The following is a 21,108-nucleotide window of genomic DNA, read 5'->3' as shown; positions in this document are numbered from 1 at the left end:
CATACTGTGGTCTGTGGATACTGGATAAGATGGGTTATCGTTCTCGATTCCCATGGGTCCCACTCTAAGTTTTGTGTGCACGAGTGAAAGTAATGAAGTGTACGAGTAGAGCTATTTACTGCCTCACTGTTACTGGCCCAAAGCATGGTAACGGTACCTTCTAAAACGGGGCGAAGGGGATTGTCACCTCCCAACTGACGGAGAAAAATGATTGCTCCTGTTTACCAGGCATTTTAACCGGAACACGCTCGGGATGACCGAGTCTCCGGCGAACCAGTAGTAGCTAGAGTACACATTAGATAAGCTCAAGTCGTGTTTCACTTTCAGTCAACACTAGATGACAAAAGTGGTATTATATTCATTTTTTCCATAGCACAGCATTCTGCAAATGATTCCAAAACAACCCATTTCTAATTATTGAATTTTTCTTTCAGCAACCCTAGTTGGCTTAGCTAGCTCCTTTCATTTCCTTTGAAAGTGAAGTTTTGTTCTGTATTACCTGCAAATTCCACTTAGTGTTATCAAACAATAAGCAACAGACAAAAGAAATTGCCAAGTTAAGTGTCTTATTTGATATTCCTCTGCTTCACATCACTATTATGTTTTACTTTTTCTGATTCTGTACCTTATATTTAAGGAACTCAGTTTTATCACTGAAGCAAGCATCAGAATGGCAATTCAAGCATGCTTCTTGATCATATTCATATTATCAAGCGTGTTGTTTGTGGATTCCAAGTATATTGCTTACAATACGACGTCCAGCATTGTTCCTGGGAAGATCAATGTTCACTTAGTGCCTCATACGCACGATGATGTTGGCTGGTTAAAGACTGTTGATCAGTACTATGTTGGATCTAACAATTCCATTCAGGTCTCTTTTTTCTTTTCTTGGAGTTTCGGAATTTGATTTCAACGGTAAAAATTTGTTTCGGTTTCTCATTGATTTGAGGAACGTTATGCAGGGAGCATGCGTGCAAAATGTACTGGATTCTTTAGTGCCCGCATTGCTGGCAGATAAAAATCGCAAGTTCATATATGTTGAACAGGTTTCTGTCGCACGTTATTAACTTCGATACTTATATCATTTTCAAGGAATCAAATTTGGCAAGGAAAAAGAGTTTCCATTTTTTCTCAAAATAGCAAAAAGAAAATCCAATATAATACATTTTGCCCCTGTAATTCAGGCATTTTTTCAGCGTTGGTGGAGAGATCAGAGCCCGGAAATTCAAATTATAGTCAAGAAGCTTGTTAGCTCGGGTCAACTTGAGTTAATGTAGTGTACAGTACTAACTCCTCATTTTTCTTTCCCTTTTTAGCTCTACCATTAGTTACATCCAGGATTAAGTTGTGATGCTCAATAGTCAATATCAATGAGCTTGTGGGCTCATTTTGAGCCAAATATTTTGTTACTTCTGTGGCAGATTGATCTTGGAAATGGAAATTGAGGTCTTTTATTGTGTTTAGAACTTCATGTTGGACATATATTATTGGAAATTTTTTGGCATTTTTCAGTTAGATCACTGGTTTCCAATTTTTGTTTTGCAGAAATGGGGGCATGTGCATGCATGATGAGGCGACTACACATTACATTGATATGACTGATCAAACAACTTTAGGGCATCGATTTATCAAAGAAGAATTTAATGTAACACCAAGAATTGGTTGGCAAATCGATCCATTTGGACATTCTGCTGTACAGGGTTATCTGTTCGGAGCAGAGGTATCTTTTCTCCATAGATTTGATGTCATTCTGGCCAAAGGCTAAACATTAATATATTAGATGTAATTCAGCTGCTAACTTTTGTTGAAATGACGAGATATTAGACCACAAAATTAGGAAGTTGATTCACAAACTGAGGGCCCCTGAAGAAATACTTTCACATGCATCATCTACTGTTTTATTTGAAATGACTGATTGTTGGCTCAGGTTGGATTCGACTCTATCTTTTTCGCACGTATTGACTATCAAGACAGAGCTAAAAGGAAGGATGAGAAGAGTCTTGAAGTTGTCTGGCAAGGCTCTAAAAGTCTAGGCTCATCTGCACAGGTGATGTTTTCCATGTATTTAGTATTTGTTTAAGATGCAATTAAACCTGTTTGAATCAAACATTAAAAAAAGGAGTGTTAATATTTTCTTTTGTCCATTTGTTATTTAATTGAAATTTTACTTTGTTATCCATTTTTTGTTCTTGATGACACATTCTGTGTTCGCTTGCCTTGTTATTTTCTTTTAGATATTTGCTGGGGCATTCCCTAAGAATTATGAACCTCCAAGTGACAACTTCTACTTTGAAGTTGATGATGAGTCCCCCATTGTTCAGGTAGATCAATAACTAGCATTGTTGGTATATTTGATGGGCATTTGTGGATTATGTGACTGTTTTTTGTTGCCTTGAAGGATAATGAGAATTTGTTTGATTACAATGTCCCTGATCGTGTGAATGATTTCGTATCTGCTGCATTGTCTCAAGTAAGATCATGATGCTAATTTACTTAGTTTCCTTCCAAATTTATATGAATATATTCTTGAGGGTTCTTATGGGGTTCAATTTATCATCCAATCAAATAAGCTATCATCCAATCAAATAAGCTTTTTAAATAGATGTTTATTTCCCTTGTTTTTACTATTCTTACATTATAAAGTTTGGATTTGCAAGCTAAAGGAAGAGATTATACAGAGGGATATTTGGAAGGAAAGAGTTGAAGCCTGTTAAGGTGAATTACAGTTGCTCTTTTTCTACTATTTTCCAGGCTAACATAACTCGGACGAATCATATCATGTGGACTATGGGGACAGATTTCAAGTACCAGTATGCTCACACCTGGTTCAAGCAGATGGACAAGTTTATTCATTATGTGAATCAAGTTAGTGTTCCCTGAGATTGTGGTCATACATATAATGGCTTCTTTTGCTGCTGATGTTGCATTTGATTAAAGATAGGTGGTCTATGGTATTTGTTCTTGAAGTCAAAAATGGAATGATCATATTGACATTTTTATGAAGAGTTATATATATATTCAATGCAAACATTCTAATGGTTGATTAAGCTTTCTGATACAGCTTGTACTTATCTACTTGAGCTACTCCTCATTCCTTTGAGTTTATTTTGGCTCAGATTTTAATTTTATCAAGATATTTGCAATTAAATCAAGCAACCATTAGATCTTTGTATTGGTATTTTTACAGGATGGGCGGGTGAATGCCCTTTACTCAACACCATCTATATACACTGATGCAAAATATGCAGCAAAAGAATCTTGGCCTCTCAAGACTGGTGACTACTTCCCGTAAGTGCAAAATCTGGAAATCACATACTTTAGTTACCCATCTTTTCTTGTAAAGCTATTAAAATTGTACTTGTAAAAATGTCAGATATGCCGATGCTGTAAATGCTTACTGGACTGGATACTTTACAAGTAGGCCTGCTATTAAAGGCTATGTTAGGACAATGAGCGGCTACTATTTGGTAAGACTTATGTAATTAGATCTTGGCAGAATTTCGGATAAATAATGCTTATTGAGCAATTGAATAAAAACAGGCAGCGAGACAATTGGAGTTCCTTAAAGGGAGAAGTAAAGCAGGACCAAATACAGATTCTCTGGCTGATGCTTTAGCAGTTGCTCAACATCATGATGCTGTCAGTGGCACAGAGAAGCAGCACGTTGCTAGTGATTATGCAAAACGGCTTTCTGTAGGATACAAGGAGGTTTAACTTTGATTGATCCTGTATTTTCTTGTAGCTTCTGTCATTCTTCTTTTATTTCAATTCCTTAAAAGTCTAATAACATTTCTCACAGGCTGAAAACGTAGTTGGAGCATCACTATCATGCATAGCAGAGTCCAAGTCAAAATCTGGTTGTGCAAATACGACGATCAAGTTTCAACAGGTAAATACAAACAATGCCTTTTACATTTTTACAGATAGTTAGATACAGTTTTAAGTGCACAAACAGTTACCCTGACACATATATCTCTCAACCTGAGAAACTGGTTTACTGGTACATTAATATTTTGTTTCCATTTTCGTTCTTTTTTTTTCTTCATTTCAGTGTCCCCTGCTGAATATAAGTTATTGTCCTGGATCAGAAGTTGATTTGTCAAAAGGAAAAGGCCTGGTATGAAGAACATAAATGAAATTTTGTTTCTGTTATTTTCTTTTTGTATGGAATAGAAAAATAATTAATAAATTTATTGATCTTAGAATAGACTATCCTTAATGGATCTGCTTCTGTAGGTGGTGGTTGTCTACAATTCTCTGGGATGGAAAAGAGAGAATGTTATAAGAATTCCTGTAAGTTCTTATAGTTTGCTCAATTTTATAGTCTTTAGGAGCATAATAGTTTCAAATGATTCAATTTGAACATATTATTTCAGTTGCCTTCACAGTTTACCGCCTCATTTATTTTGTCCATCAAGTTTACATTTCATTTTGAAGTTGATGTACAGTTAGTAGTCACCTATGTTTCCTGTGTTAAAGATGACTGCTTCGTTTTGTAATATTTAAATTTCGTGTTTATTGCATAACTTGACACAGGTTATAAATGAAAATGTCAACGTCAAGGATTCTGTAGGAAGAGAAATTGAATCACAACTTCTGCCTCTATTCGATGCCCCTAAAACCATAAGAAACTACCATTCTATGGCATATATGGGTAGCTCCCCAGATGTGACACCCAAGTACTGGCTGGCATTTTCAGCATCTGTACCACCTCTTGGTTTCAGCACTTACATCATTTCCGCTGCCACCTCAACCACCAAACGGGCAGGTCAGCATGGCAATTACTTTCTTTGAAATCCCATTCTAGAGTAGAAAATTGTAAATCACCAAGATATTGATAACATAGTGTGTGTTCGTTTTTTTGTCTATATGATGACTACAGCTGCTGTGTCAAGGCAAAAAGTATACAATTCAGAAGTGACTCAAAATGATTCAATTGAAATAGGGCCTGGAAACTTAAAGCTAATATATTCTGGGAAAGAAGGGAAGCTTACGCAGTATATAAATGGCAGAAACTCGGTATGTGAAATTGGTTCAATTTTTATGCACATTTCCAAAGAGCACATTAACTGAAATGATTTACTATATAATGTTAAGAAACTTGGTAATTCTGTTACTCATAACATGATTATTTATGTGCCTTTAATATTTGAAGGTCAAAGTATCTGTGGAGCAGTCATATAGCTATTATGCTGGAAATGATGGAAGCTTTCAGGTATTAGTCCCTTCGATTAGAGCCTCTGAAATCATTGGCTTTTGACCTCTATTTTCTGTCGCGATTTTTTTGTCTCTACATTATTATTGTGTGGTTTGTCTCTACATCATTATTGTGTGGTTTGTCTCTACATTATTATTGTGTGGTTGCATATGAGAGTATGGAAACTATTAGTAACTTTGTTGAACTCAACTGAAGGCCTCTGGAGCATACATCTTTCGCCCAAATGGTACATATCCCATCAACTCCAAAGGGCAGGTATATATTGTCCTCCCTCAAGTGGGTGACCAAAAATATTAAATTGCTCATTTTTGTTGTCAAATAAGCAACTAAGTAGTTAGACAATTTCAGGTTGCTTTCACTGTTTTACGGGGCCCTTTACTGGATGAAATACATCAGAGGATCAGTTCATGGATATATCAGGTAATTTATCTCATAAGATGAGAACCTTCTCTTGTTGACACTATTAGGCCTCAGTTCATGCATTGCATATATATGATAATGGAGAATTATAAGCTTGACCTTTTACTTAATTTCTCTTAGATGACAATTGTAAGAACTTTGAGAGATTGTGTTGCTGATACATCTCTAATTGACGCTTATATGAATAAACAGATAACCAGAGTGTACAGGGGGAAAGAACATGCTGAAGTTGAGTTCACTGTAAGCAGTTAAATTTATTCCCACTGTAAATAGTGTCCTTTGAAATGCCACTGGTTCATATAATATATAATCACTGTTTTTATCCACAATATTCTCAATCTCAGGTTGGGCCAATACCACTTGATGATGGAATCGGCAAAGAGGTTGTAACTAAGATCACGACAACTCTAAACAACAACAAGACCTTCTATACAGATTCAAATGGGCGTGATTTTATAGAAAGGGTATGCTGTTTCCCAGTTCTGTTACATGTTGCTGGAATATTTAATTTTGTGGTTGCGCATCTTAACGAATTATTCCTTTGAAGATTCGAGACTACAGGAAAGATTGGGACCTTCAAGTGAATGAACCTGTTGCTGGAAATTATTACCCTGTAGGTTTTCTCTTTAATTTCAGCAGCTATATAATTAGTTGCTTCTAAATATTTTTCAATACTAGATGTGCTTCTGTCGCTTCATTACTCAATAGAGAAGTTGTGATAGTGAGTATTAAATGGTAGAAGAAGATCAATAAGAATGATGAAAATGCTTATCCTAACAAGGAAATAGCAAACACTAAGCACCTAAAAAGAATTTGGCCTCCTGATACTCGATGGTTCAAACATCAATTTGAAGTTACATACATAGATTCTTAAATGATATATTTTCGTAGTTGATCATTCTCATTAACAACAACTTACCAGTATTTTTATTCTTCGTTCAGATTAATTTTGGAATTTACATGAAAGATAATAGTTCCGAATTCTCCATCCTAGTAGATAGATCTGTTGGCGGATCAAGTCTTGTGGATGGGCAGTTGGAACTAATGCTCCATAGGTTCCTCTTCCTCTTTCTTTTCTGAGCTTATTTCCCTGTTTCTTTCCATAAATTTATGCTCTTACTTCTAAAGTTCATCAGTAAATGTCGTGTGACATAACCTGGGAGTGTTTACTACGAGGATTTTTCCCCCCTTGCTTGTAGGAGATTAGTTAAGGATGATTCTAAAGGAGTTGGAGAGGCACTGAATGAAACAGTTTGTATTCTTGGTTCGTGCACGGGATTGACTGTAAGCATATACAAAATCAAGACTTTGCGGATAACCATTTTTTTTATTTTTTATTTATTACTCGATTTGTGACGTGTAGCTTCCTTGATAAACATCTCTCTGTAGCTTCCTTGATAAACATCTCTCTGTAGCTTCCTTGATAAACATCTCTCTGCAGATTGTGGGGAAGTACTACTTAAGAATAGACCCTTTAACTGAGGGAGCTAAGTGGCGTCGATCGTATGGTCAAGAGATATATTCTCCTTTCCTCTTAGCCTTTGCAGAGCAGGTGAAAGGAAGACATTGAAACATTCTTTTTCCCTTTATGGTCTACCATTAACTTTTATATGCTTATCCTCCTTTTGCAGGATGGAAACAATTGGACAAACAATCATGTAACAACCTTTTCTGCAATGGATCCCTCCTATGTTTTGCCTGATAATGTTGCAATAATAACCCTCCAGGTGTTTGTCTCTCTTGCACTTAAGATAACTTGCTTTGGTTGCCTGTAGTTATTTCACTATATAGGAAAAGAGAGAAATAGTGAAGACAATTTGGGCAATTTGGTCATCATGTTCTTTCTTTTTCTTCTTCGTCTTCTGTCTCCCAGAAGTCAGAAACATTGAATTGTTCTTAGAAAATTATTTTGATATGCTGATTTGCCAAGAGGGTTTTGATGATAACTTCAAAGTAAACCTATTTATCTACCAAAAAGGAAACAGTTTTCCGAGTTTGAGAAAGTACTTTCCAACTAACGTTTGAAGGGATAAATTATGAAGAAAAAAAGAAGAAAAATTTTTGTGAAAGATGATTTGTAGAGACCATTAACTGCAGTTTTCAGTGTTGCGGTGGATGAATCAGCATATTAATAGCCTGGTGCAGTACTCTGTACCTTCTAATTGAGACGACAATGGGAAAGTTACTTTATTCTTTGGCCATTTGCATATTTTGAAGATTAGGATAAAAAAGCCATATGACTTGTGCCATTTCAAGTTGAACTTTCTTTTTCTATAACTCTGCAGGAACTTGATAATGGAAAAGTTTTGATTCGGTTGGCGCACTTATACGAGGTTTGCAGTTTCAATTCCTTACTTCTCTTGTTCCGTTTGTCTTGCTTTTCTAGTAACAAGTTAAGCCATGGAGAAGGCAATCCAAATAAAGCAAACTTGTTATTAATAGCATAGCATATAATCTGAACTCATTCATAGATTACTCTTGCAGTAAATATTTTACTCATGGTTTCTTTTACAAGATTCTTGATTTTGATGCTAAGCTTCATAATATTCTACTCCCAATTCATCCTTCATCCTAAAACCTTAGTTTCTTTTGATGTTTTGACTCCAAGATTGGAGAGGATAAGGATTTGTCAACCATGGCAAGTGTACAATTGAAGAAGGTGTTCCCATACAAGAAGGTAGAAGAATGACTTCCTAATAGTAACTTGATTTCCTTGTAGCTGACGGATTTTTTCTTAATAATTTATGGAATGCTTAAAAATCTTGCATGGCCAGATAAAGAAAGTAACAGAGACAAGTCTATCCGCGAACCAAGAGAGAGCAGCAATGGAGGAGAAGAGGCTAAAATGGAAATCTGAAGGTTCCTCTGGAGAAGAAGCAAAGGTGGCAAGAGGAAAACCTGTACATCCTGTGGCACTAGTAGTTGAACTTGCTCCGATGGAAATCCGCACCTTTCTCGTAGACTTTAATAAAAAATGATCAACCAATGTGTAGAATGCATCCATTGTTGATCCAGCTTCTTAGAGACTTGGTCCATTGCCTAGTGCAACTTTACAATTAATTCAAACCAGTGGTTTGCCGGAACTGGGTATTAAAATATTTTATATTTCTATTATATAGAATAATATAAAGTTATTTTATAAAATAATATTTTTTTTATATAAATTTCATCATTTATTAAAAAAATAAAATATTTTTTCTTTTATATTTAGATTTTGAACTTAAAATTATTAATTTATGGAGAATAAATCATAATATTTTATTTTATCTTTGAATTCAAAATAATATAAAAAAATAAATTACTGATTAAATATGTAATTTATTGCCTAAAATCATTTTAGAATCAAAGAATTTCAACATTTGAACTTTCGTCCAACTTCTATTTGCTAAAAGAGCTGAGTTGGCCGATAAGAATTGTACGGCTAAAAGAAACTTCAAAATATGAATTATTTGAAAATAAAAGAGATATAACTGTGTGAAAAATTACATGGAAGAGATATAATTATGTGAAAAAATATATGGAATGAAAATTAAACTAATGAATTTTATATATAATAGACATATATAAAGGTTATACTTGACTAAAATTTATATGTAATGGATATATAAAAGATATATTTTTATAGAAAGTGGAAAAGACTAAAATTATTATAATTATTAATATAATAAATTATAATAATTCAGATTTAATAATTTAATTATTATTATTTATTATTTTTTAATTATTTATGTCTATTTATTTTTTATATAAGTTATTTGAATGGAATAAAATTTTAATTTGATAATATTTTATGTATTTAGTTCTATTAATTTTATAATTATTTTATATTTTATATCAGCTAATATTTTTTTATAATAATTTTAATTGATTATATATATTTATATTATATAATGATTCACATTAGAAAAATAAAAATATATAATATTTGTTAATTAGATTATATTAGGTATCATTTTAAAAAATTATCAAATCAATAAATTAACTGAAATAGTAAATATTTTTTACATAATATTTTATTATGGACTTATATATATATATATTAGGTATCATCTTTTTATATGATACCTATCTAATTTTTATGAATATATTTTTAACATTTTATTCATTATTAAAATAAAAAATATAAAAAATATTTTTTAATAATAAAATTTTTATTATAATATTAATTATATATTATATTTAAAAAAATGGTAGAAATCAAAAGATTAGTAATAATTAATATAATAAATTATATTTATTATATAAAAAAAGCATTGATAATAATAATAAAAAATTATATTTAACATATATTAATTATTATTTTATATAAAAATAAAATTGAAAAATATAAAAAATTTTAAATTTGCACCTTATGGCTTGATCATGTAAGGTTAATTATGTATTTAGTAATTTATCGTATATTTATTATTTATGTAAGATATAGAAAATATGTAATATTAATTAATTAATAATGTTGATTATAATTTTTTTACCACTTATTTATTATTAAAAATAAAAATGGAATATATATATATTAAAAATTTTATTTTATTGTAATTATTATATTATATTAAAAACTCATAGAAAATTAAAAAGTTATATATGATAAGAAATTAAAAAATTATATACAAATTATAATAGTAAAAATAATAAATTACATTTATTATGAATATATCAATTAATAATACTATTAAATATAAAAATATAATTTAAAAAAAATAAAATATATTAAATATATCACTTAACATAAATATATAAATTTAAAAGTATCATTTTACATAAATTAATTTAAATATGCCACTTATTTAAAATATATAAATTAACATTCAATCTCATAAATATAGATTTAATCTTTTTATTTTCATTTATCTAAAATTATAAGCATAGTAATTTATTTATTGACTTTTTAATATATCTTTATACTTAAAAATAAAATTTATTAATTCTAAAAATAATTTAATACCGGAACAGTATTGTGGAAGTTAAACTAGCAAAGACATTATAAAATCTATTATTTTAATATATTATAAAATTTATTAATTATAAAAATAATTTAATAATGGTATTCAATTTGAGCTTATATGTTTCAATTGGTATTAGAGACACTGAATTAGAAATACGTAGAATTAGTGAAATTTTAAGAAAAGAACTACAATTATGAAATGAAGTGAAACCGTCCGAAATACTAATAAACCACAATATTCGAATATTCGATACTTACTTAATAATTATATGCGATTCAGTATTCAGTTCTGATGAGAACGTCACAAATTTAATGAGGAGAATGTAATATTTATATACTTGATATAAGACGTTTGACTTTATAAAATAATTTAAATTAATTATTTTAAGTCAGATGAAAAATAGATTTAAAAGTTATATAAATGATAGGAAATATATTATTAATTTATTATTTTAATTATATTTAACAGTATTTTTTAATCCGTGTAAAATTATTTATAAACATATTTTTATGCGGGCACAGTGTTTTTACTTATATTTATTTTATTGATAAATTTATATATAATTAAATCTTCATGATGTTAGGTGTATTAAGTATATCTATCAATCTGTTTATAATTCTATAATGTATCTATAATATATATATATATATATATATATATATATATAAAATTGAGAGGGAATAAAGAATTCTCAAAATATCATCATTTATTTACAATATAATACTAAATTTTACTGGCTCTTAAGATTAATTTATTTTAAATTTTTTTATGTTAATTAAGTTTAGAGTTTAAAATATATTTAGTATTCTTTGTCTTATTTAAACTAAATTTTCTTGGATATTAAGATTAATTATTTAAATTTTTTATCCAAATTAATTTTAGAGTTTAAAATACATTTAAAATTCTTTGTCTTATTTAAATACTATTTATTTAAGTTTAGATATTAATTTTATTTGTATTAAATTCTTCTTCAATTTTATTTGTATTAAATTATTTTTAATTTAATTTTTCTTATAATTTATTTAAAAAAAACACACTTCAATATGCAAATAAAATTTAAATTCTTTAAATATAATTGGATTTAATTGTTATAAATACTAAATTTATTTTAGGATAGATTTAATAAATTTATAAACTATAATTATATAAGCAAAATTTGAGGAGTTAAGAGATAATTAGACTCGCGTTTTATTTATTTAGTGGAATAATTGAGAAAAAATAAATCATTTTTATAGTTATTTGTCAACTTTATTAAGAAAATTATTTTATGACGTTTATTATTTATAATTATTCACTCTTATTAGTTCTATTGAAAAATCATGAAATCATACAATTTACAATTTCAATATATTTTAGACGTTTTCATCATTTATCTTACACATAAACGGTATTTATAGATTTTTAAACGATATTCTTAAATTAAAATCTAATTTTAGTTGTTAAAAGTAAAAAAAAAAAATTCTTTATTAAAATTAAGATTTCTTTACATTTTAAATATAAATATACATATATATAGATTTTTAATTATATTTTATATATTTGATGAAGTTTTTAAATCAGATTTTAATTGAATAACGGTTTAAAAAATTAAAAGTTTAAATAACTATTTTTAGAATTTAAAATTTAAATATATCATTTTATTTTCGTAAGGACTTTTCGCTTATTTTTCAAAATTTAATTATTTTCTTCTATTTTAAACTCCATTCAATCACAATTAAAAAAATAGACTTAAATTAAAAAAAATAAAAATTTATGGACACCATCCGACGTCGTTTAATTCCTTGGAGTTAGATGGTAGCGTTTTGCTCCTGCACAATCAAAAACCCAAAAAACCCCCAAGCACAAACGTAACTCACAAAGGCCAAGGACCACCGGAAGCACAAGGCACCTTAGAAACCAGCCAGGAGCTTTTCATCCAGCTAGAGAAGGAGCCACCGTCTTAATCTCAGAAACAGGTTTCATCCGCACAATTCCTAACTTTGAATTTTCTAATAAATTTTCCTCATCAATTTTCAGATCTAATGGTTCTTAAATGTTACCAACATCAAATCTCCTTTTGTTTTTGCTATTAATTTTACATAGCAAATAAAAAACAGTACTGATTATTATTTCCTCGATTAATTTGGTTTAATGTGGCAATGTTCAGTTGAAGTATTGATGGGGAAGGAGAGCAAAACGACGGCCATGGAAATTGACGCTCCAAAATCCAATTCCAATTCCGATCAGATTAATCCCAGATATTCAATTAACGGTTATTTCATTTCCATCTGTTTTTAGAGTGAAATGGATTTCTTTTGTTTTTTTTTCTGAATGGATTCAAATTCTCTACTTATGTTTAATATTGGCTGATAATTATCTATACATTAATTGAGACATTGATGTGCATTTTGAAATTTTAGTGTTGCAGCTCCTGAAGTCTGCGCAGATGCAGCATGGGTTGCGACATGGAGACTATGCTCGTTATCGGTATAAACCTTTACTTTTGGTCCAGTGCTTATATGGATATTTTGAGTGTTGTATTTGAATTGAGTAATCTTATTCAAGCGCAGGAGGTATTGTACTGCTCGGCTGAGGAGGCTATATAAATCGTTGAAGTTTACGCATGGACGTGGAAAATACACTCGTAGAGCTATCACTGAATCCATTGTTACTGAAGTAAGGTATGTCTTGTTGATTTAACTTGTATTGCTCTCTTCTAAACAGATCATATATTCTCATTTTTTGCGTGTACCTTTTTTCCTGCTTGTTCTTTTTATTATGCTTCTTACAACTCGGCCGGAAGGAGCTGTCTCCTGTTGCTGATGCATCTGGTTTCACCGCTGTAGGAACTTGGCTTGATGGGCTCATTTTCGTTTCCTCAGTAGCTTTAGCTTATTATTCATTGTACTGCTGAGTAAAAATTTAGCTTCCTATGTATGTAGGGACTTATGCCCTCAACAGTAATATGAGGGTTGTTTCAATGTGTATATCTTCACTAAAACAAATGCTTTTATTTTACTTTCTTCCTGTCACAATAGATCATAATGATGCCAAGAAATTTAGGACGCCTTACTCTGCAGTAAGGCTCCAAATTAGTAATAAAATGATGACTTCTTGTATTTGAAGAGTTCTTTTCTTATCAATCCCCTAATTTCTTTATAAGCATTGTATTTTAGTTTGTTCTGTTTGAAAATCCATTTTGGATACTGTGGTGATTACTCAGTTTACTAAACAAGGATCAACTCTTTTGAGAGTAAAATTTCATTTCATAGCTTTTCAAGTTTATGATTTACTTTATTTGGAAAGAAAATAGGTTTCTGCATCTGGTTCTTTATTCAGCCGAGAGAGCTTGGAGCCATGCCATGGAGAAAAGACAGCTTCCAGATGGTCCGAATGCAAGACAACGCATTTATCTGATTGGGAGGCTGAGGAAGGCTGTAAAATGGGCTGATCTGTTCTCACGGTTGTGTGCTGCCAAGGGAGATTCCAGAACATCTTTGGAAGCTGAGGTGTGCCTTTGCTTTGGTTATAAGTCATATTTGCAATGTTTTGTCCCTTATCACATAACTATTTACAGATATGAGGATATGGGGATTTTGTCATTGAGGATCTTTTTATTGGATTTGGATAACACTTTCTGGTTAGCAATCAAATTGAATTTTTTAGTAAAGGTTTTCTTCCGTGGTTGTGGACATGGCCAAGCACTCATGTTTGAGTTCTATTTTCTGTTGGCTAGTCTAGCTGTAATTATAGAGTAGTTTTTTAGCTACTCATCATCATAAAGTATCAGTTTTATTTATTTCCTGTTGTGAGTTCATCACTGGAGTTGGATTATCAGCAAACCAAAAATGTATGGTAGATTATGCATTGAGAGTTTTAAGATAGAAGCCTCACTTGTGTTAGGCAATGGAAGTTAAAGTTCATTCTCTATGATTCCAGCTTATTTTTTGGAGTTTGAAGATTCAAAGCCACGTGTGAATTTAAGACTTAAAATCCAGTGATGTACACTTTCATCTGTTTAGCATTTTATAATAGTTTTTTCATTTGCTTTATTGTGTAGCACAATCAAATTCCATTGAATTCTTATATTTTGATACTGCTGCTGAATTTTACTATCTATTTGGACTCTTCCTATATATTGGTTGTAATGAGTATAATATGCCTTATCATTCTAAATCAACAAAGTTTTGACTTACCAATTTTTGTAGGCATATGCTGCCTATATGAATGGCAATTTGTTGTTTGAACAAGATCGGACCTGGGACACTGCATTGAAGAACTTCATAAGTGCCAGGTCATTATCTCCATCATATGCAATTGGTATCCATTGCTGCTTTCATGTTAGAGTTGTAAAGCTAGTGTGTTTTCTGCTCAGTCAACTTTTATTACTTCTATTAGTATTGTTATTATTGTTTTGGTGGGAGGAGGCATGCTTTTTAGGGAGAGGTGGTACTTGTATATATAGTTGCCGTGCTCTAAATAGTTGAACCATGCACCTTGTATCCCATTGATGTATTTGGACTTTGGAAACCTCTAATATAGTGGGATTTTACCGAATGGAATTCAGTTGTATCTGCCTCAATTCTCATGTTTAGTGTCCTTTTTAGTGTAAACTTTAACCTTGTGAGAATAGAAGGGTGTGATTTTGCAAAAATTGCAATCATACAAAAGATCATATGATCCAGAAGCATTCAATCCACTGGGTTAAAAAGTAATGGGTTTATATAACACCCTTTAAGCATCTTTTGTCCTATTTTAGAAGACTATCTCAATGTTAAAGGTGAAAAAAGGCGAGGCGCCACCCCCTTGCATCGCCTGACTAAGGTGAGGCGCCCTGCACAAAGGCGACGCCTCAATCCATTGAGGCACTAGGCAAGAGGTGCCAAAGGCAATGCCTCACTGAAGCAAGTTTTTTTTTTTTTAAAAAAAAAGAAAGAAATGCTTTTAAACAACAAAAGAGACATCTCTTCCAAACAGCACATAACACTTTAATGCAAGTTCCTTACTCTTGCTTGCTCCTAATACCAACAACCAAGTATGTTCCTCCTCCTCTCTCCCTTTCTCTCTTCTCTCCCTACTGGACCTGCATAGCAGCATGTCTTTTCTTTTTAAAATTTTTCTCCTTCCTTTCTCTTTCTCATTCTCTTTTCTCTCTTTGCTAGACCTAGCACAACAACAAATCCTCTTTTTTCTTTCCTTTTTATTCAAAAAATTTTTCTCTCTTCTTCTATTGCTGCAAGTAATATATATTTCATTTGAATATGTACTTTTTCCTTTGAATATGGGTATTTATTGAGGTGTTTATATGTATATTTAAAATATATAACAAAATTTTGGCTGTCGCCTTCTTTAAAAAGGCGTCACTCGCCTCTCGCCTAAGGCAATAGGAGACTTTGTCGCATTAGTGTCGCCTCTCGACGTGATAACACTACTATATATTCAATTCACTTCTCATATATTCCAAACAAGAAAGTTCACTAGGGTTTCGCCTTTTCAGAATTTATTAAAAAATATGTGAAATTCTATTATAAATAATTGAGTTGATTCTGACACTTTTTGCAGACAGAACGATAGTGCTTGTTTGTGTTCCTTTTATGTTTTCAGATGTCCTATTTCGATTATCCACTTTAAATTTAAATAATCAACCAAATCTGTATTATAGACAACGACCTCTCTTCTGATCAAGTTACCGTAACAAAAAGAGGAATGATGCTGCACCTGATTTTAACATTAAACAGTTATGGTGATTCATTTTGGCATTTAAGTTGGGTTGCTGCTTTTATACCTTTCTATTATATTTCCCATATGGCTGTGATAGCTCTTCAACATTGTCAAGCTGCAGTTTCTATTCCCTTTTCGTTAGTTAAATATTGTTGTTGACTCGCTTTATTAATTTGATATAGGGCTGTGTATGAGGAACTTGGGAAGTATGGAGACCTGGAGAATCAGCTCTTATGCCGTGAGCGTGTTGAGGAGCTGGAACCTAGTATCCGATACTGCCGGCACAAAATTGGCCAGTCAAATCTACAAACATCTGACCTCCTACAAATTGGTGAGATGGAAGGTCCTGCGTTGGACCTTTTCAAGACTAAATTGGAGGTGAGACTGATATATTAGCAGGAATGGAAGTATTATGCCAATTTTCTTTTCTTCTTCTTCTCAATGTAATTTCATTGGTTGTGTTCTCTGGTCCTACTAGTGATTTGGTTGTCTTCAAACCTCGTATATTATGTAATCATGCTGCTTATTTGAAAGCTAATCTGTTTAGAAAGAAGAGTATTTCAAAGTTTATCACATGTAGATCCAATTATGAAGCAAATCTTATACACTTGAAGCAATGTAAGCAAGATTTTATGTTTGATCTACTGCATTTCAAGCCTTAGTGTGTTATCTGATGCATATGTATGATTTTGTTATGTAATACAGAAAATATATTAGAATTCATGACTCTTAAATCTCTGGTTTTAATTTCTTCATATTCTGTAAATTCTGATTAGAGAAATTTTATATCTGTAATTATCCTTTCTCCTTTTTTTTTTTGCAATTTCTTGTTGCAGGCTGTTATGGCTGAGGCTAGGTCCCAACAGGCAGCTTCCCTGACAGAGTTTTATTGGCTAGGTCACAAATTTCCAATATCCAATGCAAAAACTCGGGTTGCAATTTTAAAAGGTACTGTTACTGCTAGTAATTATTATAGCGGTAAACATTGTTTCAGAGTTCTATATTTATTATTTCATATGCAGTTAACTTGTCTAGCCTGTATCATTTTTTTTCCTATCACATCTTTTGATTATCAAAAAACTGTCCTTGGAATTATAGAAGGCACCAAGGAAATGGCAACCCCAGTACATAATGATATCATTTATGAGACAAAAAAACATGAGTAATGGCAGTTCAAATATCTACAAAAACCAAAAGTTTTAACCATTCATTTACTCTATGATATGCATTTCTGGCAGTATTATCGGCTGGCTGTACTTTTACATGGGACTTCTGTCCATATTTTTTCAGCTTATTTTTTATCCAATCTATTTGACACTGAAGCTTGGATGAGCTGGGAGTTAGATTCTTTTTTTTTTTCCTTATGGGAAAGTATAGCTGAAGCTGAGTAATTGCAATGCATGCCAGTGGCTTTTGCTCAGCACGCCATGTTTCTGATAATTGCAAGTGTCTGCCATTCTCGAGACCTATGGGTTTCTATGTTTGAAGCCTGTATGTGTTGTCTTTATGTTATAGTTCTGGACTTGATTTCATTCTCTGATTGAGGAATGAGTGTCTTTGTCTTTATGTTCCTTGATTAATGAAGATTATGAGGTGATTAATAATATTATAAATATGGCTCCTCATGTTCTTTTTGTTGTTTGATGATCTCTGCAGCTCAAGAACTAGAGCAGGATTTGCATGGTCCTAGTGCAGATTCACTCTCAGCGGAGAAAAAATTAGTCATCTTTGACAAAATTTTTACTGCTTATCATGAAGCCAGAAGCTCCATTCGCAGCGACTTGGTATGGAATTTTGACCAACTGTTTTACTAGATTTCACTCAAAAATAGGAGTTTCTTCTACTTGTTTTTTTCAATGTCCAGTATATCCATCCCCCCGCCCCTATGTTTTCTCCCTCCTTTTTTATGGGCTTGTATTTCTGACATGTTGCACTTTCTAGGTCAGTGCAGGTAGTGCTGACAGTGTAAAAGATGACTTAAGTGGCCTTGATAAAGCAGTTAGTGCTGTACTAGCACAACGGACGATGGAGCGTAACCAGCTGTTAGTTACCATTGCAAAGAGCAAACTTACTAGGCGCTGTGAAGACAAAAATGAGAAAGTTACCAGGCCTGAGGAGCTTGTGCGCTTGTATGATCTTTTATTACAGGTTAACAGTCTCACTCGACTATGTATTGTCAACATACTTCTCTTCATAAAAAGGATCAATTCATTACTGCTTTTCATGATGTATTTCTTTGCTCCAGGTCAAGTGGCTAACCTTATAATCATGTTACATTTGGCAGAACACATCAGATCTTTCTGACTTAGTTAGCTCTGGAAGAGATACAAAACATGAGGAGGTAGCATTCTCTGAAAACTGTGCAGCTAGAAATTTGGCTTTCCGAGCTCAAAGGTTTGTACCTGAGCTTCTAATAATTAGATCCATTGCAACTACATTTCTGACTAATCATGATAAACCTTGTTATTTTGGTGTCAGCTACTGTCATTATATTCCATTATTTCACTCAAAGGATGTATCTTTTCTTAATGGATCATTCATTGCCATTCCTTTGCCATCACCTAATTAGACCATTTGTCATTATATTCTCTATGTATTTCTGTTGCCACATTAATGCTCTCATCTTCAATTATGGCCTCGTCACTGATCTTAATCAACATCATGATTTATCTGTGCTCATATCCCTGCCATTTCATTCTATACAAGGACATTTTATGTAAAACTTTTTAAAAAAGGCCATTTGATGTTCCTTTTCGGTTTGAGATATAGACAAGGTTCATCTAGGCAAGTCTGGTTCCAGAAGTAACTTGTTTCGACTGGTAAGAGTGCCATCTGGATTTTTACATGGCATTTTTTGTGTTACCATCATGTAAAGCTGGTGAGGCAAATGTGTGTGTTTTGTTATTGAAAAACTTTGCAATTTATATCTGTAAGGTATCTATGTAATTATTGGATAATAATATTCACTGTTCTCTGCCATGTCTTTTTCTTCTCTCTTTTGTCCCCATTTTCATTGGATTGTGAAGAAAGGGATAACACAGCCCTCATTATTTCTTGCTTATCACATTAAGTTATTGAGATCAACCATCTTTGCATAATTGGTTTTGGATCCTTAATGTTTCATGCTATTGCTTCCTGATTTTTTTTTTTTTTGCAGGTGCTTCTACCTAGCGAAGTCATACAGCTTAGCCGGGAAGAGAACAGAGGCATATGTGTTATATTGCCGTGCTCGTTCCCTTGCTGAGAATGCGTTGCAGAAGTTTCAGTCTTTCAATAACACTGATGAGGTGACTTAGCATAGAAAAAAAAGACTAAAACCCTGTTTTTGGCAGTTCTGCCATAAAATAAATTGAAATAACTTGTCAATTTTTAGTGCGACTCTGGTCTTTATTGCATGGTATAAATATGCCTATTAATGCTTCGTGGATGTGTGACTATATATGAGTTCTGACATATAACTTGTTCTATCTAATATATGAATACTTAATCACTTTGCATTACAGATGATTAAAGAGCTGAAGACATTATACGGCGAGTGCAGATCTAATATTTGCATAGAGCACGCATCAGCAATTTTGGAGGCAGAAAAAGCTCCAGAGAACCTGTCGAAGAAAGTTTCTGCAATATCATTAAGTGGGGGTGACAAGAAGGTGTGTCTGAGCTTTCTTCTATTATTCCTTCTAAAACTAACCACCGATCTTTCGTTCTTTATTATACAATTATGCAACAAAGAAGAGGACTAGCTTTCTTCAAGAGTTATATTTCTTATTATCTCTTTGTGTGGATTGCTATACATGATTGATTAATTTCATAGGAATAGAACGTCATATTGTAGTACTTTGAAGTTACCCTCAACTTAAATGGTGTTGAAGTTTCATGTTGCAATCCCCACAGATGCATGAGATGCATCTGCAAGGCACGTGATGCTATCTTTGAGCTCATTAGTCTGTTCCTATCATTCATGCAAGCAATGCATTCTATTTTGTCAAATGCCTGAGAACTCCGTTCCTATCATTCATGCACGCAATGCATTCTATTTTCTCAAATGCCTGAGAACTGGACCTTATCATACTTCTATATCCAGAAGATGCAAGCGGACTGTAATGATCTGCATATTTGAGATACTTGTACCTTATTATACTTCTATATCCAGAAGATGCAAGAGGACTGTAATGATCTGCATATTTGAGATACTTGTATTCAAGTTCATATTGATGTGTCTCTGATGTACATATATTAGGTGGAAAAATACCTTCTGGAGAAACTCGATGCCTATGAGTCTGTGGTTGGCGATGCAAATGTGAAAGCTCCTCCTCGCATTGGAGTCTTCCCTCCGGCCTTCCAAGCAATACCAAGAAATCCCATCATTCTCGACCTTGCCTATAATTACATTGATTTCCCATCTCTAGAGAACAGGATGAAGAAGGACAAGAAAGGCTTCATAAGTAGGCTCTGGCGGTGAGTTTTGTAGTTGCCATTAACTGAAAAAACCAGAAATTTAAAACAGCAAAAAGAATTGAGTTGAGGTATTGGAGGCATTTGCTTTGTAGTTAGCAGTTGAAGTTAGAGTTGTATTTATTTTATTTCCATGATGGTATTGCCTTGGAATTTTGGGATTTTTTTTCAAAAAAAAAAAAAGGCTTATTTCAGTAAATTTTAACAAATAAGATGAAGCGAAATAAATGTGTTGTTTGGTAGTGGGTTTGACAAGATGGTAGGGGGGAAAAGCAAAATAAATTTGTACGTTTCTTTAACACAATCAGAGGCATGCGGCCTCCTTAATTATCTTTTGCTTTCTCTATTCGCTCTTCTCCTTTACTACCTTCT

At 32.3% G+C, this 21,108-nt stretch overlaps 2 protein-coding genes across 6 annotated transcripts; both read left to right on the top strand.

The window, feature by feature from the left end:
• Positions 1-130: 130 nt before the first annotated feature.
• On the top strand, positions 131-8,721 carry LOC110616781 (alpha-mannosidase At3g26720). Of its 3 annotated transcripts, none has more exons than XM_021759272.2 (31): positions 131-349; positions 435-556; positions 638-871; positions 963-1,046; positions 1,185-1,273; positions 1,546-1,720; positions 1,928-2,047; positions 2,235-2,321; positions 2,399-2,470; positions 2,752-2,865; positions 3,188-3,288; positions 3,374-3,467; positions 3,541-3,708; positions 3,800-3,889; positions 4,052-4,117; positions 4,237-4,293; positions 4,537-4,768; positions 4,883-5,019; positions 5,156-5,215; positions 5,414-5,473; positions 5,567-5,638; positions 5,831-5,878; positions 5,983-6,102; positions 6,186-6,251; positions 6,581-6,693; positions 6,838-6,922; positions 7,080-7,190; positions 7,270-7,365; positions 7,924-7,971; positions 8,247-8,315; positions 8,413-8,721. In XM_021759272.2, the coding sequence occupies exons 3-31, from the start codon at positions 671-673 to the stop codon at positions 8,614-8,616; spliced, it is 3,039 nt and encodes a 1,012-aa protein (XP_021614964.1). In that variant the 5' UTR covers positions 131-349; positions 435-556; positions 638-670; the 3' UTR covers positions 8,617-8,721. The 3 variants fall into 3 exon arrangements, with proteins under 3 accessions (XP_021614964.1, XP_021614965.1, XP_021614963.1); XM_021759271.2 differs by having other exon boundaries at positions 132-349; positions 646-871; XM_021759273.2 differs by lacking the exons at positions 6,581-6,693; positions 6,838-6,922 and having other exon boundaries at positions 646-871.
• Positions 8,722-12,398: 3,677 nt separating this feature from the next.
• Positions 12,399-20,868, top strand: LOC110617618 (signal recognition particle subunit SRP68). Of its 3 annotated transcripts, none has more exons than XM_021760531.2 (14): positions 12,399-12,536; positions 12,728-12,832; positions 12,981-13,047; positions 13,131-13,241; positions 13,874-14,069; positions 14,769-14,854; positions 16,464-16,659; positions 17,118-17,229; positions 17,938-18,065; positions 18,223-18,429; positions 18,566-18,675; positions 19,439-19,568; positions 19,785-19,931; positions 20,522-20,868. In XM_021760531.2, exons 2-14 carry the CDS (start codon positions 12,739-12,741, stop codon positions 20,741-20,743), a joined length of 1,806 nt encoding a protein of 601 aa, XP_021616223.1. In that variant the 5' UTR covers positions 12,399-12,536; positions 12,728-12,738; the 3' UTR covers positions 20,744-20,868. The 3 variants fall into 3 exon arrangements, with proteins under 3 accessions (XP_021616223.1, XP_043813522.1, XP_043813523.1); XM_043957587.1 differs by having other exon boundaries at positions 12,429-12,536; positions 12,989-13,047; XM_043957588.1 differs by lacking the exons at positions 12,399-12,536; positions 12,728-12,832 and having other exon boundaries at positions 13,026-13,047; positions 13,407-14,069.
• Positions 20,869-21,108: the final 240 nt, after the last annotated feature.

The sequence above is a fragment of the Manihot esculenta genome, chromosome 6, assembly GCF_001659605.2.
Source record: "Manihot esculenta cultivar AM560-2 chromosome 6, M.esculenta_v8, whole genome shotgun sequence".
NCBI lineage: Eukaryota > Viridiplantae > Streptophyta > Magnoliopsida > Malpighiales > Euphorbiaceae > Manihot > Manihot esculenta.
The sequence above is the reverse complement of the archived record's forward strand: the minus strand, read 5'-3'. Positions and strand labels throughout refer to the sequence as shown.

Bases quoted from the DNA above. Each gene is read 5' to 3' on its own strand.
- LOC110616781 (XM_021759272.2), top strand. From the start codon at position 671: ATGGCAATTCAAGCATGCTTCTTGATCATATTCATATTATCAAGCGTG. The intron at 4,294-4,536 runs GTAAGTTCTTAT...AACTTGACACAG, and splicing joins AGAATGTTATAAGAATTCCT to GTTATAAATGAAAATGTCAA. The intron at 5,879-5,982 runs GTAAGCAGTTAA...TCTCAATCTCAG, and splicing joins ATGCTGAAGTTGAGTTCACT to GTTGGGCCAATACCACTTGA.
- LOC110617618 (XM_021760531.2), top strand. From the start codon at position 12,739: ATGGGGAAGGAGAGCAAAACGACGGCCATGGAAATTGACGCTCCAAAA. The intron at 13,242-13,873 runs GTATGTCTTGTT...GAAAGAAAATAG, and splicing joins TCCATTGTTACTGAAGTAAG to GTTTCTGCATCTGGTTCTTT. The intron at 14,855-16,463 runs GTCATTATCTCC...AATTTGATATAG, and splicing joins AAGAACTTCATAAGTGCCAG to GGCTGTGTATGAGGAACTTG.